We start from the raw sequence: 21,917 nt of genomic DNA on the forward strand, positions 1-21,917 counted from the left end.
ATTTAGATATGATGAAATGGAAACTAATTATTGCAGAGAAATCAAATCGTTTAAAACTGAAATGAAAGAAAAGAAAGTTTGTAAAAGAATAAAAAAACAGAATATTGAAAAAATTAGATTTGAAATGTATAAAGATTGTTTATTCAACAATAAAGAGACGAGAGAATCAGTTTGTAACATAATTTCAAAAAAATTAAAATTATATTCAGTTGTGATAGATAAAGTAGCTCTATCTCCATATGATGACAAGAGATATTTAGTAAATCAAATAAAAACGTTACCTTATGGTTATTACAAGATAGATAAACCGTTCAAAAATTATTAAAGTTAATTTTTTAAGTTGTAGTGATTTGAATACATTACTTTTTCCGCCAAATATTTGAACCTGCGCAAAACGGTAACAAATGTGGTCGTGATCGTCATCGAATCGGAGGAGCCCTACGTTGTGATTTTCTTTTGGCGGAAAAAGGTTCGGAATGCAAACGGTGAGGGTTCCAGTTGGAAGAGTGCCGCAAATAAAACACACATGTGAGGGACGCAAAATACCTTTTATTAAAAATGCCTGTAATAACTTTGATCGAAAAAAAAAATTGAAACGAATACAAAGGACAGAAATTAAGTTTAACGAAGTACAAGAAATTAATCACAAAGATAAACGACAAGATGAATGCAACAATATTTACAATAACAGAAAACGGGTACATAACAGACAAAATGACAGATTAAAGCTTGCAAACAAGTGAACAAATTATGGTGCAGTTATTACAGACAGGCACGGATGAAAAACCCTCTTCAAAAACCGTATCCCAGGTATTACTCATAGTTTACAATTCAATTAATGACAAAACAATGTTTGATTTGGAACTACGCGGTCAAGGTACGTCGACGGAAGCTTAGGGCTGGAGGTAACAAACTTTCGGCCGCGAGGGGACTCAGAAGAATAATCTGAATCGGCTTCAGACCAGCGACGTTTCTAGATACTCAGGTTAGTAATGAACGTCGGGCTATTTCACCGACCAAGAAAGAGTGACAGAGCGCCTCGGGGTTGTACGATGAGCTTCCCAAGCCGCTTCGAGCAGAGCTTGCTCCGCCTTCCCCAACCAACCGTTTACCGACAAAAACCTAAGATCTCTAGAACCGCGACGGAGGTTTCACGTCAGCATCCCAGAGCCGCATCGAGCAGGACTTAGGTCCGCCTCCGCTAACGGCCGTAACTTAACCGTGGCCTCCCCAGAAATTTACTAGACAAACCCCACGACTTCCTGATTGAAACCTAACTCCCATGGTGGCGCACTTACAACATTTTACTTTAACTCTTCCGAAATCTAGCGGTGCTTAACAACAACATAAAGAAAACCCGAGTTTAATTCAATCGAACAACGCGTAACATTAAACGATGCGAAAATTCAACAAAACAAAGCGCAACATTAAACAATGATCAAATAAACAAAACAAAACGCAACATTAAACAAGAATAACATAAGCAAAAACAAACCGCAACATTAAACAATGACGAAATAAAAGAGAACAAAACGTGAAGTTAAATAACGATAAAATAGAACCACTTTAAATGGCACAAACATCAGTAAACAACATAAATCACGAATACAATAATCGCTGGTAATGTTAAACAAAAAGAAAATGGCGGGTCGAGTGCCGTTAGAAAATGTTAGTGAAGAAAAAAACAAAATGGACGCACGCGGTTCGGACGACGGCTCCGAATTTTCGAAATTACCAGATTGTTAAAAAGAATGAACCTCCCGGAAGAAAGATAACGCTTAAAATTAACGAATGGGCGCTTCTTAAAGCAACAGCATGCAACAAAATGCAATCTACAACATACCCTTACCACGTGGTCCTGGTCCCAAAAACAAAACACAAAAAAACCAACGAACGTGGAAGAAACTACCCAGGTGAATGAAAAACGTCGAATTCCTCACGGGGACACAAATATCTACTCGGGACGGTAGTGAAATTGAGTCAGATTTAACTTACAAATTTGAGAAACTGGATCGCTCTTCGCAAGGTGTGTTCGTTTCGAAAAACCAAACAAAAGTGACCTACCCCCTTCAACCACCCGCGCGAGAGAGCTTCAACCCCCGCTATATTTCCGCTTGCAGTTCCTAGTCTAGCCGCTAGTACCTTCACATATGGCGCGCTGTTGTGGCGGTACCGGAAATTTAAATTTAAATTTTAAACTGGGTCACTACAAAGTTACTAATAGGTATATTTTTCTAATTTTTCATGCCATATATTTTTGAAATGTCTTTTTTTATATTGTGTTGGTACATCCATAAAACATATATTGCAAGTAAATTTATCATTTTGTCTTTTTTTACAGTCATAACATATGTACCCAATTCCATATTTCTAATTTTTACTTTTAACAAAATTTGAATGACATTTTATTGTTTTACATTTTACATTTTCTTAATAACGACTCATTATTCGGAGATGTTTGTTCATGATCAATCTGACAATCTTTATTCTCCATTTATTGGAAAGATATTATTTCATAATAAATGACTCATAATACCAAAAGGGAACAATCAGCTAAACAAAAGATAAACATAATACTTAAAAAAGATTACACGTTAACAGAGTCTAGTATTCCATCAGTTAAGAATTTAAATAATATGCGATCAAGACAATTAGCATTAAATTTTTTAGCACAAAAAGGAGACCCTACTTCTAAAAACATTACCTTAAAAGAATTTGCTAAAAAGAATAAAATTGATGAAAACACAATTAGGAATCAAATAAAATTTCTCACTGGTGAAACAATAATTAAACATAACAAAAAATCAAACAACATAGAACAATATAACAAAAAACAGAAGCAAATTAAATTTAAACACAAAGCAAACACATCTCAATCAGATTACAAAGCCTCCCCTAGTGCTCAACATGCTGCTGGGAGTATAGTCCTACAGAAACTCTAGTGGAATTCGACTTTGTTTGTAAATTTACCAACAACAACCGAAGAATAAGATTTTATTATCAAGTAATAACCTTTGTCATAAATACAACTACCACTACCTGTAACATCTCTGCTTGAAGCGAACATTGCGAACCCCAAACTGACAACCCTCATTAGCATTTATTAGTGGGATTATTGCTGTAGCATAAAATTCTATTTTTCAAGTGACAAACATAAATTTACGACCAAAGTCGGGTTCCACTAGGGTTTCTGTAGGACTATACAAAAGATGAAGACTGGCAGGGCCAGCCCAGAGGCAAAGCCGAAGAAGAATTTGATAAAATTTTTGATAAGACTATGAATTCCTTGACTCTGTCAACTCGTGAACCGTAGGCGAATTCCCTATCTAATAAATAATGGCACTAATTGATGTTGCAGACAAAAATTATTCAAAATAGAATTAAAAAAAGACTGCATTGAGTTTAATAATTTAATAATATTACAAAAATTAATAAATATTTAGAACTAACTCTCCGTTGCTATGAGAAGTCTTTGGTGTTTAGAAAAAATTTCGATTTTGCCACTTATAATTTCAGCAGGAATAGTACCGCAATCTCTTTTTAAAAATTTAAAAATTTTGGACTTAGAGAACACATTGGTGGTTGAAATTCAAAAAGGTATATTATTATACTCAGGTCATATCGTGAGGAAATTCCTGAACATTGACACAGAACATAAAACACAAAAAAGTCAAAATGTGGAGGCGAGACGCCGGTAATTATGTTGATAAGCACTGCACTATTACTTGATAGTATTATCCGTAATAGTGTATGTACTCCGACAAAATTGCCGTGCCGCCGGGTGGTGGACGGTAAATTATTTTAATTAAAAAGAATCTTTTTTAATTCTCACAACTAGAACAAGATGGTGAGAATGTTGTCATCATCATTGCACATGGAAAACTTACTGCTGAAGAAAGACATAGCCAAATTGGAAATTATTGGAAGCCACCGCAGAGAACAAATTATTAAAAATACAAATCGTAAGTTAGTATGATATTGATTGTTGTTGGTAATTTAATGGAAATTTCCACCATCTTTTAGAACGAGCAAAACTGGGACCTACTTAAAGTACACCAGCAGCTACATGTAAGAACTTTCACGGTACTTTTTCGTAACCGACATTAAATTCCCAACCAGGGAAAAAGTTTGAGGAGAAATTGAAACTTTTTATATAGCAGAAAAGAGTCACTTAACGACTGGGGGTTTAACGAAGAACTTTTTCTCGAAAGTTTAACTAAATTTTACAGTAGCCTGAACGCAAATGCTCATCCGGAATTCAACTTTCAAGATTGCGTAGATATACTCGTACCAGTCAACATGTTTAGTAGAAAGGAATTTCAACTGATAGGCTTCCTATGGGAGAATTGGCCCCTATCCCTAAAGAAATTGAAAATTCGGTACGCTCAAACCGGACCGGTTAGCATCGAGACACGAAAAAAATTAATTTTAATTTTATGCGCACACAGGCTATTAATTTTTTGAGTTTTTGCTTTTTTTAGAAATATAAATATTTTTATTTTATTTATTATATTAGGATAATTGTTAATTTGTAGAGAATAGAAATTTTATTTTTAGTTTGCCATTTATTTCAGTTTCGAAACTTAAAGAACCCAATTCATTTAATAAAATTTTCAGTTGTTGCAAAAAACCTAAATTGTGACAATGAATATTGAATTGCCCACATATCGTCCTGAGTTAATTTATCAATATCACCTTTATAATAGGCGTACATAATTGAATTATTATTTGCAGAATGTTCAATACCTAATGTGTGTACGATCTCGTGTAATAATACTGTATAAAAATTAGTTTGACCATCAGGCGTATTGCTTGATTCACCAAAATATCAATTTTCTGATTTATCAAAATGAATTCCTAAACATTCATCATTATTTGGAAAGAAGCCATGTGCTAAAACATTACCTTTTCCATCAAAACTGCTAGAACATATTCCTTTTCAGTTCACATTAGGTCAAATTTCATTTCCCGTTTTTTTTTAAGCCAACTGTACATACAAATATTAATAAAATTATAAAATGAATAGCTCAGAAGAAATTATATTTATTGTGGAAGACTCCGACAACAGTTATGAGCAGGAAAATGACAGTAAGTAAATGTTTTTAATTTATAATGCATAAATGTATAAATGTTCCAAAAAAAGTTTTTTCTAATTTTGACATATAAAGTGACACTTTTCAAAATTAATTGACGTTTGGAAACGTCACACTTTTCGTAACTGGTTACGAAAAGTAAAATCTTTCCTAACTGGTTAGGAAAAATTTATTGTATCACCAGTTAAAAAAAAAAAATCAAGAAAATAGCTATTTATGTAACCAGTTAGGAAATGCGTTATTTTGTGTAACGAGTGGAATATTTGCGGGACGAGCGCAGCGAGATCCCGCAAAATCACACGAGTTACACAAAATTGCATTTCCTAACGTGTTACATACAAGATTTTTTCTAATTTTGACAAAAAAAAGTTTCTTCAAACGTTAAACGAAGTAATGAATTTCATTAATAATAAATTATTATTGTGTTAAAATATCAAGTAGGTAAGTAGGCACGGTTATTTTGCTTAAAAACAAAAAATATGACAGTGTCAAATTGATGATACAATAAATTTTTCCTAACCAGTTAGGAAAGATTTTACTTTTCGTAACCAGTTACGAAAAGTGTAACGTTTCCCAACGTCAATTAATTTTGAAAAGTGTCACTTTATATGTCAAAATTAGGAAAAATATAGTGTTTAATTAATTTTTGTAAATATTTATAACGCAATTCTTACAATTACTTATGTTAACTCCTGATGATGAAAGGGAAGTGGTAGTAGAATTCGCCGATATCTGAGAAACGCAATTTGATGTTTCCCCAAGGATATCGGTGGCAATCTTTTTCTTATTTTCTAATGAATCCTCCACGTAACCTTCTGCTACTGAGTTGGACTTCCAGCCCCCATGTCTTTTTATTTTCATTATATCAGCTCCAGAGTCCGCCAGCCAAGTGGCCGAAGTTCTTCTGAAGCAGTGGCCAGTAAATAAGACACAATCTGGTAATCCAATATGTTTGGCAATCATCTTTGGTAGATTACCAATAGTGTTAATTCCAACGGGTTGAATGCTACATTTTCCATTATTATATTTAACAAAAAATCGGTTGTGTTTAACATTCGGTGGACGTAAATTAATGTATTTCTTGATTATATCCAGAAAATTTACTCCGTCAATATTTCCCTTTGTAATTACAAACTCACGTATAACTTTTGTTTTTGTATTCGGAATATTAACTCGAAAATATGACTGATTGTCCACAATATCTTCGACATGGAGAAAGGTTAACTCAGATTTACGACATGCACCAGCTATTCCAACCTTAAAAGATAGGTAGTAATAATAAGTATGTAAACAGTTAATTGTGCGATTCGAGTTTACCTTTGCCATTAAAAATGTCTTATCATCAGCCTCAATTAAAAACTTGGCGATATTCTGTTTCGACAAGACGTTGGACTTTTTAGCGTGGTAACCGTCTGACTGCCGCTTTAAAAATGCCACTAAATTAGTATATTTCTTAATATCAATATTCCTCTTTAGAGATAGTTCGCTTCGCAGCATGGAATAAAGAGTCCACAGTGTGGAAGCTTTTAGAGTCTTCTTTCCCTCAAAATACGCCAGCAAAATTTTTTCGTTGATGTGCTTTATGTTTTTTCCTTCACACCATTTTTCCAATTTCTCGTAAGCTAAATCATATTTGGCTTTTGACTTATTCGGGATTACGGACGATATCGCACTTTGTGCGGCCTCTTCTACATCACTTGGTATATCATCTGAATCTGAAGACATTTTGGATGTTTCCAGTAAAACTCAGTACACGCTCAGTACAATTATACACAAAACAAATTTGACACTGTCATATTTTTTGTTTTTTAGCAAAATAACCGTGTCTACTTACCTACTTGATATTTTAACACAATAATAATTTATTATTAATGAAATTCATTACTTCGTTTAACGTTTGAAGAAACTTTTTTTTTGTCAAAATTAGAAAAAATCTTGTATGTAACACGTTAGGAAATGCAATTTTGTGTAACTCGTGTGATTTTGCGGGATCTCGCTGCGCTCGTCCCGCAAATATTCCACTCGTTACACAAAATAACGCATTTCCTAACTGGTTACATAAATAGCTAGTTTACCTATATATGATGAAAACTGAAAAAGATACTCCTTACCTACAATTTTATTGGATATAGGATATATGTTACACTTGCAATAGCCAATTTAAAAAATTGACAAATGTTATTCTCAGAAATTATTTTAGGTAGTGAGTTACATCATGTTGATGAAAATAATGTAAGGATGGAAACATCTGAACAAGAAAAGCAGCAGGACTTCTCCCAAAAAGCAACATTTCTGCTATTAGAATTATATTTAGAACGAGCAGACAATTTTAGAAATAAAGTTGTAAAGAAGAAAACACTAGAGAAATATCAAACGAAATGAAGTAAAATTGCTATACTTTCAGTGAAAATGATGTAGAAAGAAAATTTCGTAACCTGAAAAGACATTACTTAAATATAAAATATAATAACACAAAAACAGGGAGAGATCATATTAGTTGGCCGTTTTTCAATATAAATTTTTAGCCTTCATGTAAGTCAACATCATCAAAAATGGAGAGAAAAACTCAATTAGCAACCTGTTCAACTTTCTGTTAGTAAAAAAGAATCAACAGTTAGTTATATTATGTTTCATATTTTAAACAATATTAATTTGAATGTTATAGATTATGAATTTAAAAATAAAAGATTGATTATGACGATTTTTAAAATTTCCATGCCAGGTTGGTCTTCTATTTTTATGATTCAATGCTAGATATTTCTTCATTTGTTTGATGTAGACTTGGAAAACTAATTGATTTTTAATTTTAGTAGTCTAATATGTGTAATGTTCTAACTCAGATCATTAAAAACCACTGATTCAGCTGTTACGTCTGACTCACAATTTTTAAGAAATTATAAAAAAAGGGTTAGTTTTCCTTATTTTTGGCAAAAAAGTCTGGCTCACATTTTTAAAAAGGCCATAAAAAATAGGGTAGTTTCCATAAAAAAAAAATGCTGTTTCAATAGATAAAAAATAGGTCATTTTCCCTATTTTTTGTGTTTTTGAACATACCTCAATGGGCTGTTTTTCAAACTCAACAAACTTCAACGACTAAAACTTGAAAATCGACTCATTTTCCTAAAAAAATTGATGATTTGGGAAAATCTGAGTTAGAACTTAGGGTTAAAAATCAGGGTAAAAAGTTAAATTCAACGTTGTTTTGATGTTTTGGTAGAAATACGGGTTTTTGTTGAAAAAAAAAAATGCATAGAACATAGGAAAATGACCAAAAAAACTAGGCATAATAATCTGAGTTAGAACATTACACATATTAGACTACTATTGAAAATGGTTTGATCGTGAGCTGAGCCTGGACATTACGCCACAATAACAATAATTTTAAGATTACTATTCTATCAGAAACAGTTTGCACATTAACACCAAAAAATTGCTTTTTGATTCGAAAAATGTCTGCATCATCACCTCCAGGAGAGTTAATTTTTATCAGCGTGCAATCGATAGCCCCTATAACACGGGAAAAGCTAGCTGTACGATAAAACTCTTCTGCAGCCTGTGCCATTTCTTGATTATTTTGATATATCGTGGTCTCAGTGAGGCTATAGCGTATGACACCTTCTTGATGATTCTGCATGCGGAGGCCACTGAAACACCAGCAAAATCCCCTACTGCTTTTTGCATACATCCTAATGCATAAAAATGCAGAGTTAGTAACAACTGATTCAAAGGCTGAATACTCCCACCTCTGTAACAAATAAAAATTGTTAAGTTTTTCACAAAAGTTACGAGATGAGTACTTGCCTATTGGTGGGTAAAATTAGCAAGTGTTCGTTTGATGTAATAAAACCATCACAGTTGCTTTTGTAATCCGAAATCTGTCGAAGAAATCGAGATCATCATAATGTTCAAAATGATTTTTCCTCTGCAGATTTTCGTTCGTCTCACAAACAAAAATTCTTCATCTTCTAATGATGATGAACTTGACGAATTATTTATCACGTCCATACTTTTTATCACAGAACAACTCTTTTTATAAATATTAACCACAAATTTTACCTCACACTGCAGACTGCACATCCAAGATGGGTGTGCTTAAAGTTCCTTTAAATTATTTAAAGGCACTACAATGTCACTTTAAGTTAAAGGTACGTTAAAGCGCCATTAAAATAAAGTCTACGATTATGAAACTATTTCTCATACTTAAAGGGACTTTAAAAATTTAAAGACACTTTAATTTTATTATGAAATTGGCCCTTAGTCTTAATTTCGCACTTATAACAGCTATACCATTTAACATCTGTTCACAAATGATTTTTCTTATGTCGCCTTAAGTTGTCCTTCCATTTCGTTTTAAATTCGCATTTATCACAATTGTACCATTGGATGGCATCTGCTGAGTGATGAATTGCCTTATGTTGTTTAAGGTGCCTGTTAGATTTCGTTTTGTGTTCGCATTTATCACAATTATACCACTGAACAGTATCTGCTGAGACATGAATTGCCTTATGTTGGTTAAGGTGGCTGTTATATTTCGTTTTGTATTTGCATTTATCACAGCTATACCACTGGACAGCATCTGCTGAAAGATGAATTTTCTTATGCTGTTTCAGGGAGTTCTTCCATTTCGTTTTAAATTCGCATTTATTACAGCTATACCACTGAACAGCATCTGCGAACAGATGATTTCTCTTATGCTGTTTTAGGGAGATGTTCCATTTCGTTTTAAATTCGCATTTATCGCAATTATACCACTGGACAGCATCTGCTGACAGATGAATTGCCTTATGTTGTTTAAGGTGGCTGTTATATTTCGTTTTGTATTTGCATTTATCACAGCTATACCACTGGACAGCATCTGCTGAGAGATGAATTGCCTTATGTTGTTTAAGGTGGCTGTTATATTTCGTTATGTATTTGCATTTATCACAGCTATACCACAGGACAGCATCTGCTGAGAGATGAATTTTCTTATGCTGTTTTAGAGAGTTCTTCCATTTCGTTTTAAATTCGCATTTATTACAGCTATACCACTGAACAGCATCTGCGAACAGATGATTTTTCTTATGCGGTTTTAGGTATCCTTTCTGTTTCGTTTTAAATTCGCATTTATCGCAATTATACCACTGGATGGCATCTGCTGGGAGATGAATTGCCTTATGTTGTTTAAGGTGCCTGTTATATTTCGTTTTGTATTTGCATTTATCACAGCTATACCACCGGACAGCATCTGCTGAGACATGAATTTTCTTATGCTTTGTTAGGGAGTTCTTCCATTTCGTTTTAAATTCGCATTTATTACAGCTATACCACTGAACACCATCTGCAAACAGATTATTTTGCTTATACCACTGTATGGCATCTGCTGTATGATGAATCGCCTTATGTTGTTTAAGGTGCCTGTTATATTTCGTTTTGTATTTGCATTTATCACAGCTATACCACTGAAGAACATTTGCTGATAGATGTTTTTTCTCATGCTGTTTTAGGTAGCCTTTCCATTTCGTTTTAAATTCGCATTTATCGCAATTATACCACTGGATGGCATCTGCTGGGAGATGAATTGCCTTATGTTGTTTAAGGTGGCCGTTATATTTCGTTTTGTATTTGCATTTATCACAGCTATACCACTGGACAGCATCTGCTGAGAGATGAATTTTCTTATGCAGTTTTAAGGAGTCGTTTCGTTTCGTTTTAAATTCGCATTTATCGCAATTATACCACTGGATGGCATCTGCTGAGAGATGAACTTTATTATGCTTTGCTAGGTAGCCTTTCCATTTCGTTTTGTATTTGCATTTATCACAGCTATACCACTGTACAGCATCTGCTGAGAGATGAATTTTCTTATGCTGTTTTAGGGAGAAGTTCCATTTCGTTTTAAATTCGCATTTATCGCAATTATACCACTGTACGGCATCTGTTGAGCGTTGAAGTTTCTTATGATTGCGGAGATTGCAATTCCGGTGAGATGGGTGCTTCGCAGTCTGGTGTTTTTTCAAAACTCTTGCCTCTTTTGTCTTAAAGGAACAACACTCGGATCGGTGCCACTCTTCACTACAAGACACTGTGTGTACGTTCTCACATTCTTCTTCTGTATCAAAACATGAACTTTCCAAGTGTTTGATCCACAGTAAAACAGAATATGTTTCAAACGAGCACTTTTGACAAATGTAGCTTTTCACTATAATGTCCTTTTTTGGTTGGTCTTGCACACAATCAGTGTCCTTTCTGTGATATTCCCTGAAATGTTGCTTTAAAATTACAACAAGATCGGTTTCAAAATTGCAGTCCTTGCAGTAGTACTTTTCCAAATCGTTTCTTTCGCATCTGGACGATTCGAGTGGCAACCGGTGACGTTTCACGTGATTCACCATGTAGAAAGGTGCTTTGGTCACGTAAGGACATCTCTTGCAATTATGACATCTCTTTCCGTGGCCACATTTCGGGATATTCTCGGTAAATTCCAAATTTTGCATTTTGATTTTATAATCTGAAAATTTCATTTCATTTCAATACAAAAAACTAATCAAAATATTGCAAAAAATACTAGTCTTGTCTTATCTACTTGTAAATTTTGATTTGCTCAATCTACTGTACTGTTTCCAACGATAGATTCAACCATTTCAAACAACATCGAAACAAAAAAGTTTCCGAGACAACATCATAATAAGTAGGTACTATAGGGACTTTGAGGTAACGCTTTAACATTGGCAATGTTCGCTCGCAGAGTCGACATTGTTCCGGGAGTGTTGGGCATAATCGAATGAATCGAAGTAATGGACCGTATGATTTCCCTTTCATTAAAGTTAAAGAACGTCGTTAAACTGGTTTGTCTCTGTCTAACATAGTGCTTGGCATAATACTCTCACTTTTTTTAATCAATTATTTAGCTAATGGAAGACATGACATAACTAATGGTAAATCATACGGCCCAATCGCTTTGTATACTCAGTACGGTGATAGTTTGTAGGTTTTTAAATTCTAGTTCCAAAACATAAAGCAGTAAAAAATACTAAACTCTCCATCTCAATTGTTTCACGTTATGTAGAAAACCGTTGTATCCCTGCAGATTAATTCCCGCCACACTATTCTCTGGGTCTGTCTTCTGTCAAAAAACGTACAATCTATCAGAGTACGGAGTATACAGGTGTCTCAAAATTCGCGAATTCCAAATTCAGAGCGTTGTAGGGGATAACTTCAGTAGTCCAAATATGAAAATAAAAAAAATCGGGACTCCCCCCACAAAGATACATTGGTCTGAAGGTGCACTCTTTGAAGTGCGTTTTCTTCAAATACAGGCTGAAAAGTGCAGTGTTTATTGTTATTTATGGTGTAGATAATTGTGGAAAACAATAACGTAAAACAATTTTTTGAAGAATAGCTTTACTTTGGAGTTAAAAAATCTTAGATTTTTGTAATTTTTCTTAAAAATGGAACGGCAACGTAGCTAGAACAGTATTTTGTCACTGTGGATATGAAGGCTGCTATGTACTCGTATTGAACAAAATTAAAGTGCTTATATCTTCTTCAGGAAGAGCGATTTTTTTTTCTAAGTACATATTTTTCGAGCTCCACTGGATCCTTCCCTACGACGGTCTGAATTCGGAATTCGCGAATTTTGAGACACCTGTATAATCGAATGATCATTCGGATTATCCGATTATGAATGATTCGCATGCCATGCGCAGTTCCTTTGAATACCTAACGAAAATACGAATGACATTCGGATGGGCGATCATGAATGATACGCAAATTTCCATTTTCACATCAAGTTCTCTTTTAGAATGTTAAAGCAAAAATATAAAATAATCGTGTTGTTTGTGTACAGTTGGTTGCAAAAAAAAACGGGAAACGAAAATTTTCCTAATGTAAATTTGGTTTTGTCCATTTGTCAATTAATTGTCTACTTGACAATACCTGTCAAATAATTTTAAAAAATGTCATTGAATTTTGACCATAATTCTAACCTATCTCTCGTAAGAAGGTTTCACACTATGAAAAAATTGTAAAAATGTGACAATTTTATTCTGACAGTTCCCGTTTTTTTTTTGCAACCAACTGTATTTAATCAATTACATATTTCATTATAAATTATACCTGCCAAACAAATCGAAATGAAAATTCTAACTATACATTAGTTTAAAGCTCAAAGCATATAGAATATGGCGTGCGGATTAACAATTTATTAGCGTTCATACACCTATTATAGGTGTTACAGGTCGACCAGAACAGCTTGGCGAGTGACGCAGTGGACTGAAATCCCTCCCACTAGCGGAGCGCACTTGTCTGTTGGGTCTGGAATCATCAGGATCATGTACAAACGGGCTAAAATCAGCGCTTCAAGCTAAGAGTAAGGAATAGTTCCTTACTCTTTGCTTCAAGTGAACAGCATGTCCGGGCTGTTTTGAGCAGATTTGCTTCGTTGAGTGTACCGTACCTACAACCATAGCCATATCCTTGTCTTACAGAGACTCGCTCGTTTCCTCTTGTACGCATCTCACTCGCCAAGCTATTCTGGTCAAGCTGTATTTTTATTTAACCCGTGGTTTTTATTATACGAGTACAAATGTTAATAGGTTTCAACTGTATCAGTTTTCCGTCGTCTATTTTGAGGTTAATTCTATGTGATAGGTTTGCGTGGGAACTAAGATTAATCAACTTGTAAAGGTAAAATTGTAAACGCATGCGCGAACAGAATAAGTCTTAACGCTTAAGGATAAAGATAACCAACTTTACTAGCTATCCTTTACACCTTACTCCTTATTCTGTTTTCTCGAACGGATACATTCGTTAAGCGTTATTCTTAAGCGGTATTCCTTATTCTTCATCTAGGAACCAACCATTCCATAAATGAAACTAAAGCCAGTATATTAAATAGAGTTGGCTCCATCCTGGTTCTTAGGGGCGTTTTTAGATTGATAATTGGCTGCACTTGTATTTTCAAAATTGGCACTATTTGTGTTTAAATATAATTGTTAATTATCAAAATGTTTCTAGAGTGAAAAAAAAATTATAAACACCGGGTGATTTTAAATGATTGTGACTTTTTTTCTTAAGTTGTGAACATTTTTCATAAATTATTTTGGCAAACTTGATACCTTAATCAACACATTGGCGTAAGTACTGTAGTTTCAATTTGGTTGTAGGTCGTAAAATTTTATGGTACTTTAAGTTAAAGATCTTGCGGGGCTTATAAATCCTAGTTTACCACTAGCAGGTAATATTTTAAGCAGGGTTGTATTGTACATTTGGTATATTTGCATTGTACGGCAAACGGCACGCGCCGCTACCCAACCTTTTCAAACCCAACCATTGTGCCCGTTAATCGCTCATAATATCCAATAAAATTTTACGACCTACAACCAAATTGAAACTACAGTACGTACGTCATTTTGACATTTTATATATTAATAAATTGTGTAAAATGGGCGAGGACGCCTGTGGTTTTTGTCAACTATCACATTAAAAAGCAGAATAACCAACAATATATTACCAACCTATGAAAAAAAGTCACAATCATTTAAAATCACCCGGTATTATGTTAACTAAAGTCTATTTTTTCCTGGGAGGCGGATGCGCGCGCCATTTACGAAATCTTGCAACGAAATGCGACCTCCCTATTGGTTACTGGAACAAAATAACCAATAGGGAGGTCGCATTTTGTTGCAGGATTTCGTAAATGGCGCGCGCATCCGCCTACCAGGAAAAAATTCACTTTAGGTATTTAGATTGGCTTGCATCAGGCTATGCGCACTTCGGGTCGACGTACAGACTATGCTTATGGGTTTGCATTTACTTCACAAAGTCTGTGGCAACCAGGCTGCCAATGCAAATTTGCTCTCAAAAACTCCCCCAGGGAACCAGGATCGAGCCCACAGACAATTAAACTATAAATAATTTTTCATGGTTTATGTGTAAAAGCCATTTTCTGGAAATCAAAACAAAATTGTTGGATGCAGCAATCAATTTGATCATTTATTAAAAAAAAAAAAACTGCAGGACGTAAGAGAATTAAAAAAAAATCGTCAAAGACATGTTACTTACGAAGAAAATGGGAATTTTCAGAATATTTAATTTTAGTTTTGGTTCCAGTTTTTAATTTAATTCATTTATTGTTAATTTTTCTTATAATTAATAAAACGTTGTGCATTTTAAAGACATTTTACATTTGAAATTAATATTAAATGAGGACAAAATTATTAAGTTAAACAACTCCATCAAGCATGCTTATAAAATTAGTTCGGCCAAGTGCTCGAGCCGCGCTGGAATCGTGTTTCCAAAAATTTGGTAGCAATGCGACGTCTTACTATAGTTTAATTGTCTGTGATCGAACCATGGAGGTAGTATAGTTAATACTACCTCCATGGATCGAACCTATTTTCTCTTATACAGGGTGATCCAAATTTTTTTTAAAAGCTCTAGCAACTTTATTTCTTGTCCGATTTCAATAAGCGATACATCAAATGAAAAGGCGTTTAAGGGATTATGAACTGCCATATAAAATTTATTTTTTAAAGAAGCAGTTTAAGTGGGGTGATATTTAACTTTCTTATTTTAAATTGTGACATGTTTTTCATTACTTATTTTTAAAGTCACTATTTTTCTAAACATTGCTGTATAAAAATATTATTTGTTTTTTGAAAAGTTATGAAGAAATAAAAATGTTTCATAAATAATAATTGAGACATTTTTATCAAAAAGCGAATAAAATCAAGTTGCTTTCTACAGCATTTGTTACGCAAAGAATTTGACAAGTTGTTTAAATTGTATTTCCTCGTAATCGTGAATAAAAATGAATACCTTTGAAGAAATGACCGACATGCTACAAGCGTATTTTGAGTGTGAAAAAAGTGCACAGGCCGCTGAATTATCAAATTCTTTGTGTAACAAATGCTCTAGCTGACAGGTCTCACAAAGCAACTTGATTTTAATCGCTTTTTCATTAAAATGTCATTTTTATTTCTTAATTTTTTTTCAAAAAACAAATAATATTTTTGTACAGCAATGTTTAGAAAAATAGTGACTTTAAAAATAAGTAATGAAAAACATATGTCACTATTTAAAATAAGAAAGTTAAATATCACCCCACTTAACCTGCTTCTTTAAAAAATAAATATTATATGGCAGTTCATGATCCCTTAAACGCCTTTTCATTTGATATACCGCTTGTTAAAATCGGACAAGAAATAAAGTTGCTAGAGCATTTAAAAATAAAATTGGATCACCCTGTATACTATTGCGATCATTAAATTTTGGACATCATTTTTCTGTCACATAAAAAAAAAATTACTCTAAATCATGCTTTATTGAAATTGTCACACATAAATGATAAAATTGTTGTCAAATGTATCTACAATTTGTCAATATGAGCGATGACAATATTAAGTTTATAGTTTTTATTTATTTATTTTGTATTTTTTATTAATTAAAACCTCGTTCTATTCCATTTGTCTGATTTTTAAAACTTCTTGAATGTTTTGTCAGTAAATCTGACATTCACATTTTAATTGACACAGTCAAAATTAAGGTTATTAATACATAAAGCTCGTTTTAGAATGTATGACACCACGATAACATTAGTGTCCAAAATTTATTGATCGCAACTGTACCACTCTAATCTATGTTAACCTTAGGACTAATGTGGAAACAAAAATCATTAGATTAAAACGATGAGAACCGAATGACCAAACCACCGAATGAATATCTCGTAAATCGAATGGTCGGGTCAATGGGTCATTTATTCAAATCGGATAAAAAATAAGTAAAATACAGCATCAAAGCTTTTTCTAACCCGGTATAACCTTACTTAAAAGTTGTGTTTTTTCATTTCATTTGACAATAAATTGTCGGTGCGATTGAATCAAGGACATTTCCATGGCTAACTCGATGACAAATGTTCTTGATCTCACAATGCTACAGTGGCACAGACACAGACACAGACTTTTGGTAATTATAACGTGCTCTATTTTTGTTTTACCGGGTGATCAAGAAGGACTGTTTATGTTGCCAATACAATTAAGAAAATGTTTTTATTCGGTTATTTACAACACTGCAACCGGATATGTTTTGTGGGTTTATTTGACAGATACCTGACGTAGTATTAATAACGACAAAATGGTAGGTTATGAGAGTAAAAATTAACGGCAAAAAGAAATCAAAGTTGGAATTCGGAAATAATCCGCCGCACACTAGTTGCGTCCCGCGGTCAAACAGACCCCTAAAATCCTATACTAGTTGCATCCCGGTTGACCATTTTCCTACCTGCGGATTAAAATAAATGAATCCCACTCGTCCTATTCCCTACAGTATCGGTAAGATGTTTAGTGATAAGGAGTGATTGGTTGAAATTTTATGAGTTACATTATTTTTGCCATCTCAAGATAATTTTGATTAGATTTACCTTTAGAAGGTTCAAATCATTTGACTATCTCGTTGAATGGTACATAGCTGAAGATTCCCACTCTCCACCTGATATGTGGGCTGAAAACAGTTCAAGTTCCCAATGCATGTGAAAGATTTCACTCGAAAGTCAATGCATCTTTTTATTGTGGGCATCCAAATATATTTCAATTTATAGAAAGAAGTATTGAAGAATTTTCAAATAGACAGTTACATACAAATTAAGAAGTGCATCATTTCCAAAAAAAGTTTACCGAAAAGCTTCTATTGATAAAAAGAAATTTATAGAAAATCAAATTAATAAATTAAAGACAAATGAAATTAGCCCATTCCAATTTGTGAAAAGGGTTGAATATACTCGTAACTGTTTGCCACATGTAAATTTAAAATTTGTAATTATGTGTATGGTTTGGGAACGAGAAATTGGAACTTTAGCTTCTTCACTTGCAATGGGTTTAGGGTAGGTTGTAAAGATTATAATAATGAAGATTTACGATAGTTTTTGCCTGCCGACGTGCTAGTCTATATGTATAGTATACCTGCTAGTTATTAAAAAGGGATGCCGAATATCAGCAAAATGCAGATTGTTTGTACCTCCTGGAATGAAGTGCTTAATCGTAAATCTTCCTTATTGTAATCTTTACAACCTACCCTAAACCCATTGCAAGTAAAGAAGCTAAAGTTCCAATTTCTCGTTTCCAAACTATATCAATAAACTTTTATTAAGTGTATTAGGTGTATTTTGTTAATTTCATGTTGTTGGTTGTAATTAGTAAGCAGCCTTCCTGGAAGGTCTCCGGGACGCAACTAGTATACAAGCCGTTAAGCGACCCGGATTAAAATCTAACCGCGGGACGCAACTAGTATGCGACCATAATAATCTAAAAATTAACTAAAGGAATTTCTCGAAGTGCTCCCCATTTTGCTCTAAACATAAATTAACTCTTCTCTCGAACGATTCACCAGCATGTTTAATTTAATTTGAAATGTCAAATTTGACTTGTCACTGATGCAGCTGTCAGTGTGAACTGTGAAGCCGTCAACAACCGAAAGTTACTCCAGTTGTACCATTTAAAAATAAAATTCGGCACTACCAACTTAAACAGTAAACCAGTCATTGTGTCATTAATAAATGACAATTATTAAAAATCACTTTGAAGTTTTTCTTGTGACATCAAAAAAGCACTGAAATGGCATTATCGAGTCAAAAATTGGGTTATATTCAATAAAGGCCAGTTCACACATATTTGTCAGATAAATGTCAGTCGTGGCCAAGATTCCTTGTCCGGAATAGTATTGTATTCTCAATTTGGTTGTAGGTCGTAAAATTTTATTGCATATTATGAGCGATTAACGGGCACAATGGTTGGGTTTGAAAAGGTTGAGAAGCGGCGCGTGCCGTTTGCCGTACAATGCAAATATACAAAATGTACAATACAACCCTGCTTAAAATATTACCTGCTAGTGGTAAACTAGGATTTATAAGCCCCGCAAGATCTTTAACTTAAAGTACCATAAAATTTTACGACCTACAACCAAATTGAAACTAGTATACTATAAAATTCAGTATTACCAACTTAAATAGTCATCCTTGATCACCCCGTATTTTTCAAAATCTTGTGATATTTTATACATAAATATCGGATGTTCATTTAAATTTATCCTCAAAGTTGGCAATGAAGAGTAAGAGTCGATAGTGAACGTACCACTCGTCAGTCTGCACAGTAATATCCTGTGGTAATATCTATTCACTTTGATTGTGACCACAACGAAAAACATAGTAGGCGCTGTTTAGCTGTGTGCTGCATACGTTTTACACTAAATATTTGTGTGGTGTGAACATGATGTGAAAATATCAGAATTGTCAAAACTTGACCATGGTAGTAAAGCAATGATTTTAATGTATTTATCAGTATTAATAACGGAAATCAATATTTGAAGTTGGAGAAACTAAAAACGTCTGTCTAATTCTGTGATCACGTCTGTTGAAAAGTGGGGTTATATCCAGGTACAGATTATTTAACGTAAAAACTTTGAAATCACCTCATGCAATTCTCGATATTAATGAAGAACGAAGGAAATGGTCATTTGGCAGTAAGACAAACGCGAAAAATGCCTGGGGATTACCTACTAAAAGTAATCAGAACTTTCAATTAGCATTGATTAATACAAATATTTTCAGATAAAAACTAATCAGACATTTTAAGTCTAGTTTTCCCGCGCTGTCAAAAGCATGTTTTTGACGCTAAGTGTGATCCAAGTAGGGAATTAATTGTTCAATTATTTGTGACTGTTTAAAAATACTTTTATCTGAAGCTTTACCGCCATAGGACGGACTAGTATATGCTATAAAACCAGCAGGAGTAACAGCAGTCATGAACTTATAGTTGACTCAAGTTGCAAAAAACCATTTGTCATTTGCAACAGCATTTTTTCAATATTTTTAAACCAAATAAAGGCACAAAAAGCCCAGAAAATCATAGTTTGGATTGAACATTTTCCATATAAGTACAGTTTTAAAGTTATTTCAAATGACTAATGCCATAAAAGTGCTGTTGCAAATGCAAAATGGTTTTTTGCAACTTGAGTCAACTTTAAGTGTATGATTTTTTTTGTAGTGTGAATATAACTTTATTTTACAACAGAGTTCTTTGGTACTTGGACCTTAATTTCAGCGCAATCTAAAACAATTCGCACATTTTGGTACTTTTGAACACATAAAGGTATGTTCTTTAACACATCTTGTTTAGGTGGCAGATACACAAAATTGACCAAAATATCTGAAAGGTTGGCACACTAATACCTCCAAAGAAAACTCCCAATGCAGAGTAGGTCATATCTAATTTAAATTTTAAAAATACTAAAAGAATTCGATTTTTCACTGATACTCTTTGACATCTTGAATCTTTTTTACTTAAAGGAAATAACTTCATCAACAAAAACAATAAACTAAACGATGAAAGTCCTGTCAAAATATTTAAAGCCTTTTCTGTTTGGATAAAGTCGGAAATAGAGGACCAACTCGTATTAACTTGAACCTCAACATTTTTCAATTCCTTATGATTATCTGTTTGAGTACCAGCATCAACAAATATTTTTTCAAATTTTGGAGTTTCTTCTGATATGTCTACCTCAACTGCAAACTCTTGTCTGTAAATATTACCTAGCTCTAGTAGCACTTCTGCTCCATCAATGTCACTAAATGTATTATCACTTTTTTGTTGCACGTTAGAAGTACCAGGAAGTTGATTAACCTAAAATTTGATTTAATTTCAATTTTTTGGTAATGTTTTTCTGTGTAAAAAACTTGCATTTGATTGTCTTCTTTTTATTAGCCATTCTATTCTTTTATTTTTCTCTTCTTGTTTATAATTAATTGACTTAGTAATAATGCTCGATACTGGCAAATTTGTACTTGGAATCACATTCTTCTTTAAATATCTTTTCTTGTAACCCCCTTAAAATAATTATAATTAATATAATAACTAATAACTTTGTTAGTTATTTTTACACAATCAATGTAAACAAATGTATACCTAGGTACACACATACCTTGAATGGAACAAAACACTTACAGTCACTAGGAGTAATAAAATCTTGTTCTACAAAATGTCTGGAACATACTCGCATGTTTCTTGTAACCCTTTTTTCCATTTTTAGTTTTATTTCCCACATTTTCTTCCTGTAAACTGTTGACACTATTCCAAATTCATCAACATGTTCAATTTTTTGAGAATCACTGGGGAAATGATGAAATGTTAATTCAGGGTTATTCTTGTACATAGAGTTGCACCCAGCCACACAGCAATTAGCTCTACTAGTCATTTTAACTTGCAAATTAATTAATTACTGCCGAGTAGTTAACAAAAACACTGTAACCTCCTACACATACACAACTTCACCGGATCACCGGTTGTCCCACTTGTACATCACGTGACGTAAGTGCGGGTAGTGTTCACCAGAGGGCGTAGTGCTTAGCATTAAAAGTCAATAGATTATAGTTAGAAAAAAAAACACAAACAACGCAAAACAAATGAGGTTAGATTTAAACAGCTGATCCGTGATGCTTCACAATCAACTCTTAAACGCCTACTTTGGCGATAAATTCTATCTATCACAACAGGAAATGCGTCTTTAACAGTCGCACTTTATTCGGTATTCGTCACGGATTACTAATTCGAATTCGTATTCATCGTATTGCGTATTCGTAACAAAGAATAGGTATAGGGTGGTATAGGATAGACGCATGATAGACGAGACGGAACGCAGACGCGATGACGCGAAGCAGAACTAAAGTCCATTCAAAAATCAAAAAACCACCAACGTCGCATTTTCCTCGATAATTACTATCCGCAACGCTGTCTAGTGTAAAATTTGGTGAGACTTGTCATTTTGAGGTTAAATGTTTATTAAGTGTCTTGTTTT

General features: G+C 33.6%; 1 protein-coding gene across 4 annotated transcripts; it reads right to left on the reverse strand.

Annotated features, from left to right (window-relative positions):
* Positions 1 to 529: 529 nt before the first annotated feature.
* Positions 530 to 21,674, reverse strand: LOC138130241 (uncharacterized). 4 transcript variants are annotated; one of them, XR_011159533.1, is made up of 7 exons: positions 21,068 to 21,674; positions 20,804 to 20,949; positions 20,656 to 20,746; positions 8,895 to 11,583; positions 6,411 to 8,838; positions 3,154 to 6,350; positions 530 to 3,039 (listed from the first exon to the last, which is right to left on the reverse strand). XR_011159533.1 is itself a non-coding variant. In XM_069046671.1 (3 exons), exons 2-3 carry the CDS (start codon positions 6,816 to 6,818, stop codon positions 5,733 to 5,735), a joined length of 1,026 nt encoding a protein of 341 aa, XP_068902772.1. In that variant the 5' UTR covers positions 6,819 to 8,838; positions 8,895 to 9,393; the 3' UTR covers positions 530 to 5,732. The 4 variants fall into 4 exon arrangements, 1 of the variants encoding a protein (XP_068902772.1); XR_011159532.1 differs by having other exon boundaries at positions 530 to 6,350; XR_011159534.1 differs by having other exon boundaries at positions 530 to 6,350; positions 20,656 to 20,949; positions 21,045 to 21,674.
* Between the last annotated feature and the right edge of the window lie 243 nt (positions 21,675 to 21,917).

The sequence above is a fragment of the Tenebrio molitor genome, chromosome 5 (genome assembly GCF_963966145.1).
Source record: "Tenebrio molitor chromosome 5, icTenMoli1.1, whole genome shotgun sequence".
NCBI lineage: Eukaryota > Metazoa > Arthropoda > Insecta > Coleoptera > Tenebrionidae > Tenebrio > Tenebrio molitor.